Raw genomic sequence first — 19358 nt, 5'->3', positions numbered from 1 at the left:
ATTTCAATGGAACTTGTGTTGTTCTGTTTTAACGAATTGCACTTTATGGGTTTCCAGGTATGGTCTGAAAGCACATGAAGCCGCCACCTTGTTGAAGCTAAACAGGTCTGGCTCTGAGCAATGCCGGCATGCCAGGCTATCTGGGAACCACAAATATAATGCCTTGTGTTCAACGATGAACACAAGAAAAATGGGATATAGATGTAAGAAAAGAAATAAATAAGATACGTTAGTGGGAGGGTGTCATTTGGGGGTTTTTTTCCAACGCAGTCCTATCTTAGACTGGCCTAGAGTGAAAATAATTTTCTGTAGTTGTTGGACAGCCTCTAAAACAAGAAGTGTTGTACAACCAGCCATTGTGGCCCACAAACCAGCGTGCGGTGGAAGGCAAAGTTGGACGTTGACTATTGCCTCTGTTTACCATCCTTTCTCTGGCTCCTTTGATAAGATTGAAGTCTGAGTCTCAGGTAGCTAAGCCGTGGCTGAGCTGGTGCCCTCGTTTCAGGGTTTTGTGGTCATGTAACAAATAGGTGGCAAGACGTCATATGGAGGTGGGTGATTTGGTTGCAAAAGGAGTGGAATTCTGTAGCCGATTTCCACCTGAATGTCACCTTTTCATGCATCAAATCAGCTCCGGCACCAGAGGTTTTGCTGCAGCCTTGCTCTGGGTCTTCCTTTGATTTCATATGCAGGAGGGAGGGATACTTATTCTGGAACATCCACTTACCCAAGACCTTATTTCTGTTTTCTTTTTTAAAAAAAAAAGCATGAAATGCTTAGGAGAAGTTTTTATTGTAGCTATACAAGAATAGAGCTCTTTATTTAATGGTGGCACAACCCTTGGCTGAGACCAATTCATATAAAAGCCATGGGAGTGGGAAGTGAGAAGGAAACATGCAAGTACGGTATTTCCACCCTCTCCTCCCCAAACTGGTTTCCCCCCAGTTGTTTTCTCCTTGCAGTGCTTGCACGGTCTCAAGCCCCTGTAGGGAGTGACATGGCAGAGTAAAAAATTTTAGTGGAGGAAAGAGAAAGAGAGAGAGAAGCACTGGAAGTGTTTACTCCACTCTTGTCTGAACGCTCCTCCAGACAAAATAGAGGGTTCTAACTTAGACTTCTCCCCAAAATAGTTTTTCCATGTGCAAGGAAGTTTTTGTATGGAAGAGTGTTCAGTCACGTGGACCCCCAGTTGTAGCCTGAAGTGGTACAGTCCGTATGCAGACTTATCACTTCAGTGCTAAAAAGAAAGAAAAAGGGCTTCCGTGTTCTCTGAAATGGGTTCAACTTTCTTTCCACATGTTCCAGGTCAAGCTTACCCAAACCCTTTTTCCACAGCCATCTCTTCAGATCCAGAATGCCTTTTCCCTAAAGTCAACAACCGTTTATGTCTGGGTTTTGTTCAGAATTCCATTTGAGCAACTTTTGCTCCGATTCCTTCTGTTGTTTCCAGAAACCATGCTATGTGTGAGACAGAAACAATTTTGTGAATATAAGCTACTATCCTTTAATATTTATCTGGTTTATTTGGTGCTGTGCATGAAGTGGTGGAATCCTTGGGGTCCTCCCAGCTACAAAATGAGCCTCAAAAATAATTTTGCAATGAGCAAATTCTCTTTTTTTAAACAGCTCTTTTCAGGGGTGGGCAGGGGGGTACTACAGATTACAGGGGTTGTGTGCAAGGGAGCAATGGGGACTGATCTATTTAAGCACGTTTAAAAGTTACCAAAGGTTTGGGGCTTAAGTTTGGGTGGTTTCTTTTTTAAAAAAAACAAACAATATATGAATTGCATCAGGAGATTACGAGGAGGGGGGGGGGCAGCTCTAAGTCCTTTTCCTGCTCTGAATTTCTGAACAAGGGGTGAAGCATAGAATTTTCCCATCCTTTACGGATGACATTTATTGAGGTCTGTGACTTTTCAGGGAGAAAGGAGGGTAATAGGAAAGAGCAGGACAAGACGTGGGTCTACAGTTGTAACCCTCTCACCACTACCGACACCCCTTCTGTCTAGGGGAGGGGGAAGCCCCCTACCAGACAGACAAACAAACAAACAAAAAAACAGATTTGCCTTTGGTCTTCCAGCTCCAAAATGTCTTCGCTTGAAACTTTTTCGCTGGTTATTCTGCGCATGTTTTGATAATGTGACTTATGAGAATTATATCTTCTATAAATATATATTATATATATACCATATATATAAATATATATATGTAACTATACAAATAGATATAAAAAACTATACGGCGCCCATGCCTGGTTGTGGTTCACACCCACTGAGGTTGAGGGAACATGGCCTGGAAGGGCATGTATGAACCTCGTGAAGTTATTGTTATTAAACAGCACGTGGTTTTGCCATTGTGGTTGGTGGAAGTGTGTTTTATTTCTGTGCGGGAGGTCTTACCAGATGCACTGTGCGTATTCTGAAAGGGAAGGGGTGGGGAGCAGGAGAAAAGGATGGAAAAATGTGGCCGGGCTGAAAAAGCACCAAAGATGTAAAACCCACCCACCCACACTTCCACAAAATCTCTCCTTTTGCGTAGACAAAGGATTGCTTTTCTCCATCGAGTTAGAAAAATGGCACTGTGGTATTCTCAGTTCATGTCTGGCAGACATTACTACCTTTTTGACTTGCAGAATACTGGCCATTTCTAGGTCACCGAATGGCCGTAAACACCATCCAAAAGGGCAACCATGTTTCTCCCCTCCTCCATAAGGTCTGTAAAACTTGCCTTAGTTCATGTCACAATAGCACACATTTCCCTGCCAGTAGAGCACGAGACTCTTAATCCCAGGGTCGTGGGTTCAAGCCCCATGTTCGGTGAAAGAGTCCTGCATTGCGAGGGGTTGGACTAGATGGCCCTCATGGCACCTTCCGACTCTACGATTCTATGAAAAGCCAATTGCAGGGTTAGGGGTGGTAGGAAAGATAGCGAGGACATAACGATGGCATAACCTGAGGTAGTGCCCACTAGACCTTTTTGGAGGGGAATGGGCTGGGAAATGGACCCACGGTTGCGATTTCTGACTGTTCCCATCCTGGTGCCCTCCAGCTGCTTGAGACTACAAATCCCATCAGCACCAGGTCGGGAAAGGTTGGTTTATAGTGATGTTGTTTGGGGGGCTTAGGTTGTGTCTTTGCATTGGCCAAGCTCCCAAGCAACTAAAAGATGTAGTATATTTAGCCAAACGACGCGGTGTATATTTTAAAATAAGACAAAGTTTAATGTTTCTGTTCTTTAACTTTACATACATTGTTAGACGTTAGGATTTTCATTTTTGGGCTCCCCCTTCAATCGATGGAGATGATGCTCAGACACTGCCTGATACTAATGAAAGGTAATATGACCTGTTGCCAGAAAACAGCCTTTTTGACAGTGGAGATCCTGGCCTGGCCCAACGAGCCTTGTAACTTCCTTGCCCTGTCCCCTCCCCTGCCTCAGAATGACATTCCATTACAGTCACATTGTATATGAAACATTGGGGATGGGGGAATCGATCCATGAAATAATGCAGCATGACCCAGAAGAGGAGTACAGTTCTAAGAGGCAAGATCAAGAGGCAAACAAACAGAGCGGAGCAACTTCCAAGAAGCACACTTCTCCTGCATGCTAACCAAGGCCTGTGCTGTCAATGAAGACACTTCCGTCCATACATGTGAGCAAGACCATTATCAGAAGAATTCCCCCCCCCCAACTCCGAGAAGTGCACCTTGACAGGTACTCGACATTTTATGTATCCCCTGCATAATAATAATAATAATAATAATAATAATAATAATAATAATAATAATATACCACCTGTTGAGATTGTTGGCCTAGAAACCAATAACCCAACCTGAAAAGCTAATGGGTACATCCCAGACCCTTCAAAACATAGGGAAGACATCTGAAGGCAGCCCTGTTTAGGGAAGTTTTTAATGTGTGACATTTTAATGTATTTTAATCTTTGTTGGCAGCTGCCCAGAGTGGCTGGGGAAACCCAGCCAGATGGGTGGGGTACAAATAATATATTATTATTATTATTATTATTATTATTGACACACACAAAATACGAGTAACATACATAACATTCTTGCAGTTGTGTTGTGGTTTCTTTTTTAATCCTACTTTATACCTTATTGGCCTACGTCTGGGCAGTACAATTTCACACTGCTGACACTGCAGAAAGGGGTGCTCGGTAGCTTTACCTATGAAATCCTATATGGAGGTGCATTCAGTTCTATAAGTCCCCACCCACTCCTGCTCCCGAAAGCAGTGGGACACAGACATGGGCTGATGCTTTCCATGAGAACCAGGCCATATTCTGTTTGGGTTCTGTTTGTTTTCTTAAGTAAAACGTCCAAGTGCTGTCACTGTGTTCACAGAATGTGTATCTTAACATTTGTATGTATTAATAAAAATATTTTCTATGTGTCATTGTAACTTGGATGCATATTTTGACATATTTATTTATTGTATGGATTTGTGTGCTGCTGCAAAAAAACCCAGGTGGCTCACATTAGTTAAGCCAAAATTGTTACTATTCTCCAAGGTGTGCACATATGCAGCTGCCTGTGAGTTTGCCTTAGCTTTCCACTAGGAGCTTGCAAAAGCTTGCAAAATCCCCAGAGGACTCAGCGTTTGAGATGCTGGCCTAATTCTTACAGCGGCAGTAGCCCCGCATCTGGACTGTAACACCCGCCTGATGCTGAGTTTTCTATGCGAGAAGAACTTTGGGGTGGAGAATTCAAACATGTGAACTTCCACATACAGTCTGAAAGGGTGCTTGCCCAGAAGCAGGCTTCCTGCTTCAAGAACTAGGCATCTAAAGGCAGGTTTGCAGGGCGCTGATGGTAGGGCTACAGGTGCAGCAGACATGAGAGGCAAGTACAAGAGGAATAAAAACAGTTTTTGCTGTTGACTCCCTGTGCCATGTTTACTGCTTGGCAGGCACTATGCAGTTCTTGCCTTCCATATCCACAGCTGGAAACTGCAGAGCACTGAAGTGCATGCAGATGGCAAACAAACTAGGCACGTTTGGTAGCAGACCTCTCTATTTTTGCTTCCCTTTCCCCACAGATTTTGGAATCTGCCTAGAGCTCAGAACTGTCTAACCTTGAAATCTGCCCAGAATCACGTTTAAATAACTGGGTTATTTTTTTATTACTAAAAAAATCACTATCCCCTTTGTGATGTATGCATATGTCAGAATCCCCATTCCACGCACACTCCTCTTTAACAGCAGTGAATGTGTCACCAACAGGTTGCTTAAATGTTAAGATGCAGCTGACCTGTCATTAATCCTGCGCATACACCCTTGGGCCTGACCACATGGGGATTTTGTCTGCAACCGAGCATACTGATTTGCCACAAGCTCCCTGGGAACTGAGATGCTGCTCATATACTAGAACAGGTGAATTGCTGGCAAAGGACAGCGAGCTGTACCAAAACGCTGTCCAAAATGGTTCTGATGGAGTTGGGGTAGGTAGACAACTGATGTCAAGCCCAGTACAGACAGGATTGCCACCATCGATCTCTCTCCCAGAAGGGCTCCTAACAACTGCATGGCAGACAAACTCAGTAGGTTATTTGTTTCCTAGCGGTTACTGAATTTCCAAGTAGCATGCAGCTGTTGAAAACATGCCCACGCACACCCAAATGTGCCATTTCTGAGCCTAAGAAACTACCATCACATGAGTGTATTCATAAATGTCCTTTCCAGTGTTTTCTCCATGTGTATGAGACAGCTTTCGGGCTGGTGATTTCTGCTTGTAATAACTTTGTTTTTATTTCCCCATGGAACTGTCCAAGAGGGCTGGAGAATTCTAAAAACGGTAAACATTGCATGTTATCCATTTCACATAGGCAGGCCAGGCACTTTACTCCTCCAGGTGGTATTCACCTGCATGTGCAAGAAATGCCAATGCAGATCCTCCTCTCTAGTAAGCCAAGGCTTGCTCAGGAGTAGGAGCATGCATAACTGAGACCACTTCACAGCCAGTGGCTGAGGAGCTTGGTGAAGCTGTGTGGAGGCATTGGGGGTTGAGCAAAGGCAGATCTAGTTGAACTTTTGGGGCGTCGCAGCTGCAAAGTCCAACGGATGGTGCCGGATGTTAGCGTTGCACAGAGAGCATATATACTGGTGTAGAAGAGTGCACAAAAATGCTAAACCTAACATACAAAATGCATTACATTAGGGATAATTGCATACAAAAATGTGTGTATTAGAAATTGGCCCTAAAGTGTTGGTGAATTTTAATGAGGGCTTTTTTATTTTTATTTTTTAAAAAAGCAAACAGATGCGGTGAACTGAAATTAGTGCAGGAAAAATGAGGAACCGAGAGGAACCAAAAGTGACTGATTCACCCACCCTAACTGAGCAGCGAGGGAACTGGAGTGCAGGATTGGAGGACACAGCTAAGACTTTGGGGAGGATCAAACTGTGTTTGTAATGGCTAGCTCAAGAGGCAGGCATTTCCCCCCCTTTTAGATACTACCCACTTAAAACAGGGTCAGCCGTCATTCTCTCTCGGGAAATGTCATTGCAGATTGTTCATAATAGAATGTTCAGCACCTTTGCCAAACTTCAAGTTTTGGGGAGAAGCCATGGCTGTTAAACTGGTGGAAAGCCTATAGGCAACTGTAATAGAGATGTGCTCACGGAAGCAGCAACTGTTTCTTCTTCCACTTGCCACACCTCTTGTCACATCCGTTTCTTCACAGGAATTCTAGTTATTAAGACAACTGCTTTGCGTAAGTGTCCATCATGTCGTGATAAAAACGTAAAAAAACACAAAACCATTTAAGACTGTGTGCTACCTTGCTCAAACTTTTGCCTTGCTAATGATCAGAATACTTCAGAATACTACCCTTTCTAGTTGTATCATTTGGCTTACAACCTTCAGATAAAGCTGGAGCCATTAGGTTTGCCAGAGATGGCTTCTGCATAGGTCTCCCTACCTGGGTGGGAAGCTATATGGGAACAATGCGCTGTGCATATTCTCATTTCTCTATTCCAACAGATGTGGTGGTGGTGGTGGTTGAATTTGTTTTTATTAATAGATTTCCTGGGGTTGAGGTGGGGGGCACTAATTGATTGGCTTGCAGGGAGTCAGATTAATTCCCCTTCTTCCCTCTCAGCAATCCAAAGCAGGATTTTAAAAGACTTCTGCAAACAGAGCCCTGGTTGTGTTACCTTTCCTACAGTGAGTCAGGGCACTGCGTTTTTCCTTCATTTAATTTTCACATCTCCAAGAAATATACAAAACAAGTGATCAGGCTGAGCAACTGCCTTCCTACTGCTGCCTTCTGTTTCTCCAGTGGGCGGGGCAGAGATTGAGCTTGGCTTTTAAATTCCATAACAACCCCTGACCTGAACCACACACTTGAGTGGGATACTGTACAGTATATTGGAAAAATGATGTGATTTCCGGATGGGAACATTGGACAAGGATGGGTCCGGAAAAGCAGCAGAAAAAAACACAAGTGGCTTCAAGTTGCAATTCTCAGGAGAGGGGCTTCTGAGATGTGCAAAGTGGTAAAGGCGAGGCAGTTTCACACCGGGAGCACGAAGGGAAGGGCACCATCGCATAAATTATCCAATTATGGGCCTGTTGACAACCTGGGTTGCATTCTTTCCACAGCCAGTCTAGGTTAAATCCTTTGTCTACTTCCTCTCTAAGCTAAGTATTTAATCAAGCAAGGCGAGGAAAATGTTGGTGGCCATGTCATTTAGTCTGAAGAGAAGTTTCTGCACTGCCTGCCTTGACCATCTCTCCACAGGGGATGGAGCCCTATGGAATGCCTAACACAGCATGGTAATCAAAGTACACCCCACCCCATTGATAGTGGCAGAAGGAAGAGTCAGCCCACGGAGCCAAGGCTCTCCAGTGCGAATTGCCATCCATTAGTGCCAGAGAAGCTGCCCACAGGCCCTTCCTCGAAGCGCAAGTATGGCAGGAGTAGCTTGGGTGAAGGGGCAAGATGGGCGCCTCCTCTGTACAATTATAGTGGCACGTCGTCGTCGTCGTCATCCTCAGACACGTCTCTGGGGCGCAGGTTGAGGTCCTTCAGGATGCCTGAGATGTTCTCAGCAGCTGGGCCAGAAAGCTCCATTTCCTCCAGTTCCATATCAGCAGCTGAGGCAGAGCGTACCACCGCCTTCCCTCCACTGGGGGCAGGAGAGGGTGGCGGGAAGGGAGAGCTAGGGGCCACCGGGCTCTCTGTCCCTGAGTCTGCTGCGGTACTGCTGGGAGCTGCTGCTGCCGCCGCAGCCGCCGCCGCCGCTGCCACATCACTGTCCCGCTTGCTCCACATCTGTGCAGTCCACTTGGCCTGCTCCTTGCCACCCGCCGTCTGGGTAGTGTCACGGAAGCTGGCCAGGGGAGGACGAAGGTGAACACCAGAGCTTGTGGTGCCCTCAATCGCTTTCTGGAGCTGAGAGTTACAGAGACAGGGAATGAACAGATGCCCCACCACCACCAAATAAACAAGTCTGCAGTTGTTCAGGAGACCTGGAAAACTCCAACATTCATTGAGTGCTTGGCACCTCCTTGGCAGATGGAGGTGGGTATGGCTATAAATGAGTCCATCTCGAATCAAAAGATCAGAAAATATCAATGCAAAGGATGCTGGGTCTCAATTTGTGGAAATTGTACTTGGCCATATCTACACCACAGATATCAGTGGTTTGAGCAGATTTTGTGTCATCCCAGGGAACCCTGACAATGACAGTTCTAGAAGCCTTTAATAAACAATCATAAGCACCGTCACTAAGCTAACATCCCAGTAGTGGGGCAACTGAGACAAAACAAGCAGGAACTCACTGGAACTAAGTTCCGGCACCTCTTTCTAGAAAGATAGGACTGGATAAAACCAGTGTTAATGTACAAACATGGCAAGACTGCATTGATCATACCTCTCTTTAAAACTATTTGTCTGCCTTGAATTGTAGTGGGTGAAACTTTTACTCCTCTAGGCAAGAGCCAACTGGCATTGGACAATGCAATGGCTATCTGAGACTGATCAAAGGAATACAAAGGTAGCAAAGTTAAATTTACCTCTTCCAGGGCAATCACGCCTCTCAGCTTCCCCATACTGGTTACATAGGCATGGCTGAGTCCCAGCAATGAAAACAAGGTGTGTGTCTGTGAGAGGGGAGAGATAAGACAGTTTCTATCAGTGAGAAAAGAGAACAGGCCGGTCATTGTAGATTCATGGGGAATCTGAATCGGACGTGGTGGATTTTGTTGCACCCAAGTCCAGAAGAGAAAATTCAGCAAAGCCAAGAGATGAAATCTTTGTGCTTGGACTTGAACCATTAATGGTGCAGATCCCACCTACTTTAATGTTTTGTTGGTGTTGAGAAGAAATTGTGGCAAGCCAGCTGGTATTAAGCATAACATAATTACTGGTAATGTAGCATAAGAACCATAACTACAGAAACTGAATTACAGATTATGTTTTTGTCTGAATCTGATGAGCACTTCTGTACTAAATGTGACCCTCCAAGCTCAACCCAGGTCACTGCCAGGTGTGTTGACTTGTCAGGTGCTTGAGAACCTTTTGTGTCTGCCCCTCCTCCCCCATAAGTCCAGGCAAGCAGCATAAACAGACGAATGGCACCACATAAGTTGGGTGACCCACCAAAGGTTCAACAAACCCAGGGCTTTTTTTCAGGGGGAACTCATTGGCACTCTCAGGTGGGTGCCATTGCCATTCTGTGAGAAAGGGAGAGGCGTTCATGGTGAGTTCCGGCACCTGAATGGCACTGAACAATCCTCTTGTTTATGGAGCTCACCTGAAACTAAAAAACCCTAAAGTTCTCAAATACCTGGCAGCTCACAGTAGACGGTTGGTGATGGCTGTGCTCCACTTGGGAATCACAAGTCATCCAGCTTATGGTCAGGAATGGCTGTGCATTCCAGGGGAGGTGGAAAGGGAGGAGAGGTGATGAGGCATGGATGCATGTCTTTGTGTCTGTAAAATCATGGCATGGCCCCTACAACAGGAAGGTCTGAGAGTTCTGTCTTTGGCTGTTTGTCTCTTGCATATGTGAAAAAGGAGCACCAAGTAACCCCAATGCCAGCAATTCTTGGCTTTGTGACTATGAAATACAATTTTGACCAAGAGTTGTTAAAAAAAAAGTAGACAAGATTGGAAAGCAAGAGGAGGGCTGGGGACTGTGGGGGCTGGCCAAAGAGGGCGGTGGAGGACGGAAAGGGACAGGGCAGCGACACTCACCTTGTGCAGGGATGTCCTCTCCACCAGCTGAAAGGGCGAGGGGTCTATGCGGCAGCTGTTGAAGCACACGTTTTTCTCTAGCTCCTCCTGCTCCCAAGCTTCTATCTGACACAGGAAAGATGCATTCACACACAGAGGTTGCACTCCTATCTTTTCCCAGGCTGCTGCTGCTGCCCATATCTCATATAGACCATATATCCTCTACCTTCCTTGGGTCATTTCAGGCAGGCTCCTCAGACAACGTTTCCTGCACTTAGTGCCCTGGAAGCCTGCCTGAAGCCATTTCTAATGGGGATGAAGTTCTCCTTATTTCCTGTCTTCCTTGCAAGTCTCTCCTACCCCTTTCACCCTTGTTGCCTGTTGTGCTTGGAACTCCTTGTCAGAACAACTTCCCCTCTTCCCAGCCGACCTTTTCCACAAAGCCTATGGGTTTAACTCATTAGTCCTCATCCCCACTACGGAAACTAATTCTTCTTTGGAGATCACTCATAGCCGAGTAAAATTGTCTTCCATAAACACAGTCTTAACAGTGAGTCCGTAAGTGACTGTGGAGGCCAATTCTGGTCCCACATGTCCTTCCACAGTGGGGACATAGGTTTCCGGGTGGGAGTTGATCATGGTGAGGGTTTGCCAAGCGTGCCTTCCTCTTAGCATGTTTCTTCTTTTCGTCCTGAGTTTGAGTGTCTTCAAAGCCCATGACACCTTTGGTAAAGGCTGCTCTCCAGTTGGAGCACTCTCAGGCCAGTGTTTCCCAGTTGTCGGTGCTTATACTGCATTTTTTAAAGATTTGCCTTAAGAGAGTCTTCACTGAAACTAATAAGTTTCATATCTGAAGCATTTTCCCTGCCTTGAATTCTGAGCACTGCAATTTGTTATGGATTACTGGGAATTGCAGCTCTATGAGGGGTAAACTACAGTTCCCACCAGAATTCTTTGGAGGGGGAAAATGTTCTTTGAAGGTATAGCGTGTACACAGCTCAAGTTTGTCCTGGGTCAGACTAGACATCAAAGTAGCAATTTAGACCTTGTGTCCTCACCAATATGCCACCTGAGCAAATAATGAGAGAAGGTATAAACCCTATGGCTATGCTGGTTTATGACCGTGATAAAGAATTGATTTCATTTGTTATGGACCCTTCTCTCAGGACATTATAGGCACACTAACGAAGAGTTAATGATCTAGGCTGCAGTCCTGTTCATGGCTATGTGGGGCTGATGGGGTATAAGAAGCAAGACAGATTAAAATAGTTTCATTTCCTTTTTTGCAAATTAAATTTGAAAGGAGCTGTCTCCCTAAACCTTGCTGACAATCTTTATTAGAATCCACTCACCCAAAAATATCTGAGACGGTTCTCTTAGTTCACATCTAGGGCCGTGTATGCAGTTTACCTTTTTTATTTTATTTTAAATAATTTTTATTAAATTTTACATAATTTTATCATCAATGTATCATTCACAAAACAGAAAAGAAAAAATACTATTCCCAAATCTCCCCCCCCCTCGCGACTTCCCTCAACTTCCTCTTCTGTTTGTTGTTGGTTTTTTACATATTAATTTCTCCTGCTTCTAACTTTAAATGTCTTTAAAATAGTTATTATTGTCCTCTTGGTATTTTAACATCATTGTTATATTTTCTGTATCTATTTTGGTAATTGTAAGTGTTTAATCAAAACCTACTAGTGAGTCCATTTCACAGCATTGTTTCCGTAGGTATGACATAAATGGTTCCCAATCTTTCTTAAAGTTTCAGCATATTCCATCATTTACGCAACTTACCTTTAAAACACATTTCCTGCCTCAAAGAATTCTGCTTTAGAGGCAGAGCAGAAGCTTCAATATGTGTAGCTGACCTGAATGCATATATGTGTCGTCCTACTTTTCCCTCCATCTTCCTCCCTCTAGGTTAAATTTTAGATTGTAATAATAATAATAATAATTTGTTATTTATACCCCGCCCATCTGGCTGGGTTTCCCCAGCCACTCTGGGCGGCTTCCAACAGAAAAATAAAACACAGTATTAAACATTAAAAGCCTCCCTGAACAGGGCTGCCTTCAGATGTCTTCTAAAAGTCTGGTAGTTGTTTTCCTCTTTGACATCTGTTGGGAGGGCGTTCTACAGGGCAGGCGCCACCACCGAGAAGGCCCTCTGCCTAGTTCCCTGCAACTTGGCTTCTCGCAACGAGGGAACCGCCAGAAGGCCCTCGGTGCTGGACCTCAGTGTCCGGGCAGAATGATGGAGGTGGAGACGCTCCTTCAGGTATACTGGACCGAGGCCATTTGGGGCTTTAAAGGGCGCTGCTTACTGTTCATTGTTATGCAAAGCACAAAAGCCCCAACTTCTTGCCAACTGAGAAAGGGGGCAAATCTTGCAATTTCTTTCCAAAGCAATCCCATGATTGGTCCATGGCATCTCCTGACATGGGGATGGCAGCCTGGTCCCCACCCCTCTGCCCCCTCTCTTATGCTTCAAAACATACCTCTTCTGGCTTCATTGGGTCTTCAAACTCTGGGGACTCCTGATGGGAACAGAAAATAAATCCCAAGATAAGATCAAGTATTAAATGCACATCATATTCTCAGGACAGGAGAAATACAGTATCTTCCTTAATAAGCCTCCGGGTTTTCTAATTTTTATTCATTTTCTTTACATAGTACAAATATGCAGAATGTTGATGTGAATTTTCATCTGGTTTTAGGTCATCGAGGATTTCTTTTTTTAAAAAAGAAAAGTTTTCAATGTTTTTACTGATCGTTTTATTGTTACGTTCTTTTATTTTATTTTATGAAATAACAAAAAAATAAATAGTGCCCTGGATATAACGGCACAAGGGCCCCGACATAGACAGATGGCTGTTGTTATAAAGCCCAAAATGCAAATTATATACCTGTGAGGTGAAATTGTCTGCAATCCAATAGTACAAAAGCAAAACAAAAGAAACACAATAGGGACCAAAAGGCAGTTTTATGTCAATCAAATGTTTTAAAAGGCTCCCCCCACTGCCATGGCCGCCATTTTGGTCACACGCCTGGACCAACCAGTTCATCATTTTGAGGTGTCATCTCTCTCATTACATTACTTTACTTCTCTATTTTCAACCCAACAAATGCTCCTGTCTTAGAAGGCAGCAGCCCCTGCCTTCTGGTCAGGCACAAAGGCACTCCTTCTGGCCTCCTCACCTGCTCAGCCATCTCTTGCTGATGTGAAGGGTGGTAAAGGCACAGGAGGAACCGCACCAGTCTCCTCAAGCGCCAGAATCTCCGTCCTGTGGGAAGTAAGACCAGAGGAAGGAATGTGTGGTCCCATCACCTACTCCATAATCTAGACCAGGCACCCCCAAACTGCGGCCCTCCAGATGTTTTGGCCTACAACTCCCATGATCCCTAGCTAACAGGACCAGTGGTCAGGGATGATGGGAATTGTAGTACATAACATCTGGAGGGCCAAAGTTTGGGGATGCCTGATCTAGACCAACAAACAAATGTACTGAATGCTAACTGAAGAGAGCTTGGCCAATTCTCTTTTATTTCTGAAGGGGCAAAGAAGTTGCACAAACCATTGCAGAAAACAATGTCAGATGTTCTCTACCGTAGGACAATAAAGGCTAAGAAACACCTCAGCTAAGAAAGGAGATGGGAAGCAACGTGACTGAATTTGTGAAACAACAGAAATCGTGTAGCAGCATGAAGGGAAGCCTTGGCAGGAGAGGTGACCAAACTATAGGGCTTCCTGTAACTTCAGTCCACACGTCCCAGTTTTCCTCCAAGTGAGCAAAGATGAGTTGATGACGGGACTCATGATCCACTCTGTAGCATCACACTTGCGGTCTCTATTCCCCTCCCATTTCCCACAGAACAGACGGGCAAGGGCAGTCAAGCTTCCAAGTGCTGACTGGGATGGCCACCAGCTTTGATGGCTTTAAAAGAAGATGAGACAAAGTCGTGGAGCAATACCAGTTGCTGAAAACCACAGAAGAGGAGAGTGCTCTTGTGCTTGGCTCTGGCTTGCTTGGTTTCCCATAGCTATCTGGTTGGTCCCTGTGAGAACAGGATGCTGGACTAGATGGGCCACTGGCCTCATCCAGCAGACTCCTCTTACACTCTTCTGTCCCACCCCAAGACAACAGGGCATGTATTTCTGTACCTGGAGTTTCCTGAGGGGTTGGTGACTCTGGCAATGGCTTGTGAGGAGCCACTGGGCCATTGGGTGGTTCTGAGAAACTGCTGATGAAAGCAGGCTGTTGTGGAAGCTGCAGGAGAAAGACGAGCAAAACAAGGACCAGGATTTAACTTTAAATATTTTTCATCTATTTTGCAACTTTCCCAAATACCCTTCGCCTACATTATTGAAGCAATCTTTGAATTAATCTCTCCAAACATACATTACAAACAAAGTAGGACTTACGTTGAATGAGAGGGTTCCCCACGAGTGAATTCTCAACAGGTGAGATTTTAACCAGGGACCCAATCTTATCTACACTTGTTTTCTCCCCCTTTCCTTCTTCCCACTCCTGCTCCTCCTTTCACTCTCCTCTTGGGCTCTGTTCCTCACCTTTTCCTTCACTACCTCGGGCTTCTCCTCTTCATCCTCATCCTCATCCACAAAAGCAAAGGATTCGTGCTTCCACCTGTGCCCATCATATGGTGTCTCGGCCAGTTTCTGCTGCTGCGTTTCCCTGCCCAAGCGCAGGCGGCGCTCAGTGCTGAGGTGCCTGAGCAGAAGGGCCTGGAGCTCTGGCCGCTCCACGGAGCCCAGCAGGATCATGGACTCTACAGCAGGAGAGGGAAAGAACGAAAGCAAGTAAGGCCAAGTAGGGCTTTCTTCCCTTTTCCCAGGGACTCAGCTACACTTGTCAATTATATCATTACAACTATGTTATAAACAAGTACACCAAATGGCTCTGTAGAGCAGTGATCTGTCACCAATGGAATTTTGCATTGAGAGCTTTTATAGCGTTTTTTTCTATAGCGTTTTTTTAACCAGTACAGATCCAGCCCAGCACACATGTGGCCTGGCAGCTAGTTGTTTAAACCACAGGGATTATCACAAGAAGAAGGCCCCAAGTGGGCTGCTGAGTCAACTGGACCATCAAATGGGTGGAGAAAGGGGGTGCGGGGGGTGCGGTGTGCCCCAGGTGTCACCATTGAGGGGGGTGACAAAATGCCAGGCGGCACTCACCACGGGGCCTGCAGCGCGCCCGAGCCACGCGTCTCTTCTGGGGGAGATGTGGTGGCTTGGGCTCACGCAGGCTCTGCGCTGCCCAAACGGTCCGCCCACTACCTCTCCCCAGTTGTAGGGCGGCTGAGTGGGAGGAGGCAGGCAGACTCCAGAGGCCCCACGGTGCACCCCGCCCCTATGCGCAGCTCACCCTGCCTCTATGAGCGGCTTGCCCCATCCCTGGGCATGCCGCCCCAGGCGCCCGAGTGGTCTCCTCTGCCGCTGATATCAAACCCATATGAGGAAGACAAGGTCTCTATAGAATCACCCATGGGTCCTGACATGCATTTTGTCTAGAACGAGCCAAGAACCAGGCTCTAGCCATGCAGCAAACAAGGTGCCACTGAAGCAGAGATTGCCAGCATGGTCAAAACTGCCAGTCTCATCAGCCCCACCAAGTACAACTAGGGATAGTGAAAACTTTAGTCGAACATGGGGAGAGCTCAATGTTGGCTGCTACTGCTCTGAAGGCTGGACCACCCTCTAGTCCCTCCGCAACAGCCCAGTTCTGTGTAGTCCCAAAGGCAGAGAAGTGTCCACTTAGTATCTCTAGGAATGCCACTTCAAGGAGGGTGACCACCTCCGCAAGTTCTAGAGCACTAGTCTTTTTGAAAAAAGAAAACAGTGTTCAGAGGAGCTCTGGTGTCTCTTGGAAGCTTATGTTTGGCTCCTCAATGAGAAAACCAGTAATAGTAGACATGTTTTCATAAAAGACAACTTCCCTATCTTTACTAGCTTTCATCCTTTGCAACATGTGGTGTCAGAGAAGTGTTGGTTGCATTCTAGGCCTCTGGGGCTCATTCTCCATTCATGTGGGGTAAAAGTTAAGACTCAACAGGGTCTATTTTCAAAATAGTTTCACCCTGGAGGCATAGAGCGTACAAACTAGACTTGGGGAAGTCTTGGCCCTTTAGGACTAGCTTGAGAAACCATTCATGAGAAAATACAGAAAAGACTTTGGAGAATTAGTAGAACATCAACAGGAAGAGGTGGAAGAGGGTGAAAGAGAAGAAAGTGCAGAAGGAGAGGAGACAGGTAGATAAAGGAAGAAGTAGGGAGGAAGGGAGAAGGAGGAAGGGGGGGAGAAGAGAAGAAGAAATAAAAGTAAAGAGGGTAAAAAGTTAAAGTTAAAATATAGGAGGAGAGTAGGGGAAGAGTAAAGAGAAGGAGAAAGGATGGGTTTGAAAGTACTATCATGGAATGTAAATGGTTTGAATATTAAAAGCAAAGAAACAAAATAGCACATACTTTAACAAAAACTAGATATAATTTGTCTACAGGAAACACATGTAAAAAGACAAGACAGGCGTTTATTGGTAAACAAAGGGTTGAGCCAAGAATTCATTTCATCTTCTTCAGGCCATGTCCCCCCAAATAAATAAAATACTAACAGGGGATAAAAAAAATCCAATGAAAACCAGAGTTGTGTTTAAACAAAAAGTGAGAATGAACAGTTTGGCTTAGTACTAATTGAGTTTTCCTCTGCCCACCAACAATATGTTACCATGCCAAGGAACTGACCAGGAATTAAGTTCTTAGAGTTTGCTGAGCACCAAAGTGCTTGGAAACTTTTTGGGTGGGCGGGACGGATGTGAGCTAACTCTGAATTCATCAGTAGGTCTGGTCCCTCGCCCATCTCACCTGGTGAATCCACAAGAGGAAAGGTCTTGACAGTGGTGTGTTCAAGTGCATCCTGCAGGTCCCGGTATTTGCAGTTGGAGGAGATGAATTTCACATCACACACCATAATATCCTCCACAAAGATATTGTATTTGCTTAAGTGGCCGGAAGTTAAAATCAAAGGGAAGAAAATGAGTAAGTTAAAGAAAAAGGAGGGGTTGACTTAATTAACTAATTTGTCAGCTAGTTAGTTAATAGCCCTCCACCCACCCACCCACCCACCAACAACAACAACTGTATTCTGCTCGAAGAATCCTCAGAGCAGCTGCTACATATAAGATTGTAGTAAAATTCAGACAATGAAAATATAGATGGCTATGAGAGATAAAATAGTAGTAAAATCCATAGGAGGAGAAATTCCACTTAAAATAACTTCAAATGTCTGCCAGAATTATATATAGGAGATGGTTACAGGTAGGTAGCCGTGTTGGTCTGGATCGAAGTAAAATAAAAAAATTCCTTCAGTAGCACCTTAAAGACCAGATCTGAAGAAGTGTGCATGCACACGAAAGCTCATACCAAAATAAAAACTTAGTTGGTCTTTAAGGTGCTACTGAAGGAATTTTTTTATATATAGGAGACTTATTGAAACAGGGAATTCCCTAAACATGGGTCCCCCTCCTGAGAAAACACTGCCTCACACCAGTTTAATGCTGCTGCCACTTGGAGCAGGACCCTATCTGATGACTGAAGAACCCGGGGAAGCCCGTATGGGAGAAGGGAATTCCTTGAGGTAGCCTGGACGCAGGCTATTTGCTTCAGGAAGAAGAGGAGTTAAGGTCATAGAGAAACAGAAGCAATGCAAAGAAGTTCACCTCAGATGGAGGCAGGAAATAAGACTGTGGGCTTATCCACACTTCCTCTTGTCCTGCTGCTCTCCCCCAGGGAACACCACTCTTTATTTTTATTTTCAAATAATTTTTATTAATTTTACAATAAAAAACAAAACATACATATCATATTCAACCACCCTCTTCCACCACCCCCTCACGAGCCCCCTCCTGCCACGAGAGAGTCCCATGCAGGGCGAATAGTCGAAGGTGTTCCATTTTATAGCTGGCTTTATCCCCTCCCCCTTCCTCCCCCCCCCAGAGCCCACTTCTGCCACCAGTGGGCCCCCGGATACGAGGGAAGACAGAGAAGGGTGTCCAGCCAACCCTCTTTCCTTACAAAAGAAGAACCAGGGAACACCATTCTTTAGCACTCAATTGGAGCAAACAGAAAATTGATTTTTCCTCAGATCACCATTTGATGTGCTCTATTGCTAAAGAACAGGATTTCCCTCGGAAAGAGGCGGGACAAAAAGGGGAAACCACTCGGACAAGGGTGGTTGCCCCGGACATGAAACAGGGCACAAAATTTCAACACCCAGCACTGCCTCAATACAGTCGTGTGCTTCCACCACTGGGCTCCATTGATAATAGCTTCTCCATGCAAACTAGGAAGTGACCTCTCCAGACAACGTAAATGAATCTTCTTATCACTGCGGCTGCAATCTCCTGGGTGACGCAGATACTGTTAGGCAGCTGAATGTGCATGCATACCCCTGTCAGTTTTCCTCCCCTGCTCTGTGCTGTCCTGGGCAACATGCAACCAGCCAAGTGGCACCCCCCCCCAGAGTGGAATCCGGGGCAGACCACCCCCATCGCCCCCCCCACGCTACACCACTAGGTGGACTCATCCGCATCCCCTTCTCATCATCTCATCATTTAATTCCGTTCCCTCCCTCTCATCTCCTCTTATTATTATAATACCTTATTTGATTCCATCCCAAGTCCGGCAAATAGGGCAATTTCTTAACTTGGATGATGCTGTCGTAGAGACTTGGCTGCAAACTCTGGGCCACCATGTTGGCAAGGATGACGGCCACCATCATGGGCAGGATGTGGGAGATCTGGCCTGTCAGCTCAAAGCAAATCACTGCTGTGGACACCGTGTGGCTCACTGCACCAGTCAAAGCAGCGGCTCCTTTTCCCAATTGCAGAACATGGAGAAAAAGCGGGGAAATTAGCAACGTATGGACCATCTGTAGCTTAGATTGAGATTTCAACCTAAGGAAAAAGGGATGTGGACTTACCAATCACGGCATAACCCCCAGGTAAGATTTTGTAAACAATGTCATCAAAGAGAATCCCATCAGGAAAAAACCAGGCCATGATTTCACCAACCAGGCGTCCAAAGGCAGCCCCTATAAGCCATCATGAGATGACTGGTTAATACAAGATCAATAAAAATTCTTTCCCCT

General features: G+C 45.4%; 1 protein-coding gene across 6 annotated transcripts in view; it reads right to left on the bottom strand.

Annotated features, from left to right (window-relative positions):
- Positions 1-3195: 3195 nt before the first annotated feature.
- CLCN1 (chloride voltage-gated channel 1) overlaps positions 3196-19358 on the bottom strand; it is a 108226-nt gene continuing 92063 nt past the window's right edge. For 5 of the 6 annotated variants that reach the window (XM_035140599.2, XM_035140600.2, XM_035140601.2 and 2 more), the window contains 10 exons: positions 19191-19301; positions 18868-19081; positions 17075-17208; positions 14768-14985; positions 14360-14465; positions 13396-13481; positions 12696-12734; positions 10219-10323; positions 9036-9122; positions 3196-8412 (listed from right to left, as the gene is read on the bottom strand). In XM_035140599.2, the coding sequence (XP_034996490.2) occupies positions 7981-8412; positions 9036-9122; positions 10219-10323; positions 12696-12734; positions 13396-13481; positions 14360-14465; positions 14768-14985; positions 17075-17208; positions 18868-19081; positions 19191-19301 (1532 nt within the window). In that variant the 3' untranslated portion in view covers positions 3196-7980. Of the gene's footprint in view, positions 8413-9035; positions 9123-10218; positions 10324-12695; positions 12735-13395; positions 13482-14359; positions 14466-14767; positions 14986-17074; positions 17209-18867; positions 19082-19190; positions 19302-19358 lie in introns of those variants that run through there. The other variant, XR_009556878.1, reaches the window with a different exon arrangement.

Source organism: Zootoca vivipara, chromosome 16 (assembly GCF_963506605.1).
Source record: "Zootoca vivipara chromosome 16, rZooViv1.1, whole genome shotgun sequence".
In the NCBI taxonomy this organism is placed as follows: Eukaryota; Metazoa; Chordata; class Lepidosauria; order Squamata; family Lacertidae; genus Zootoca; species Zootoca vivipara.
This window is presented reverse-complemented; position numbering and strand designations above follow the sequence as displayed.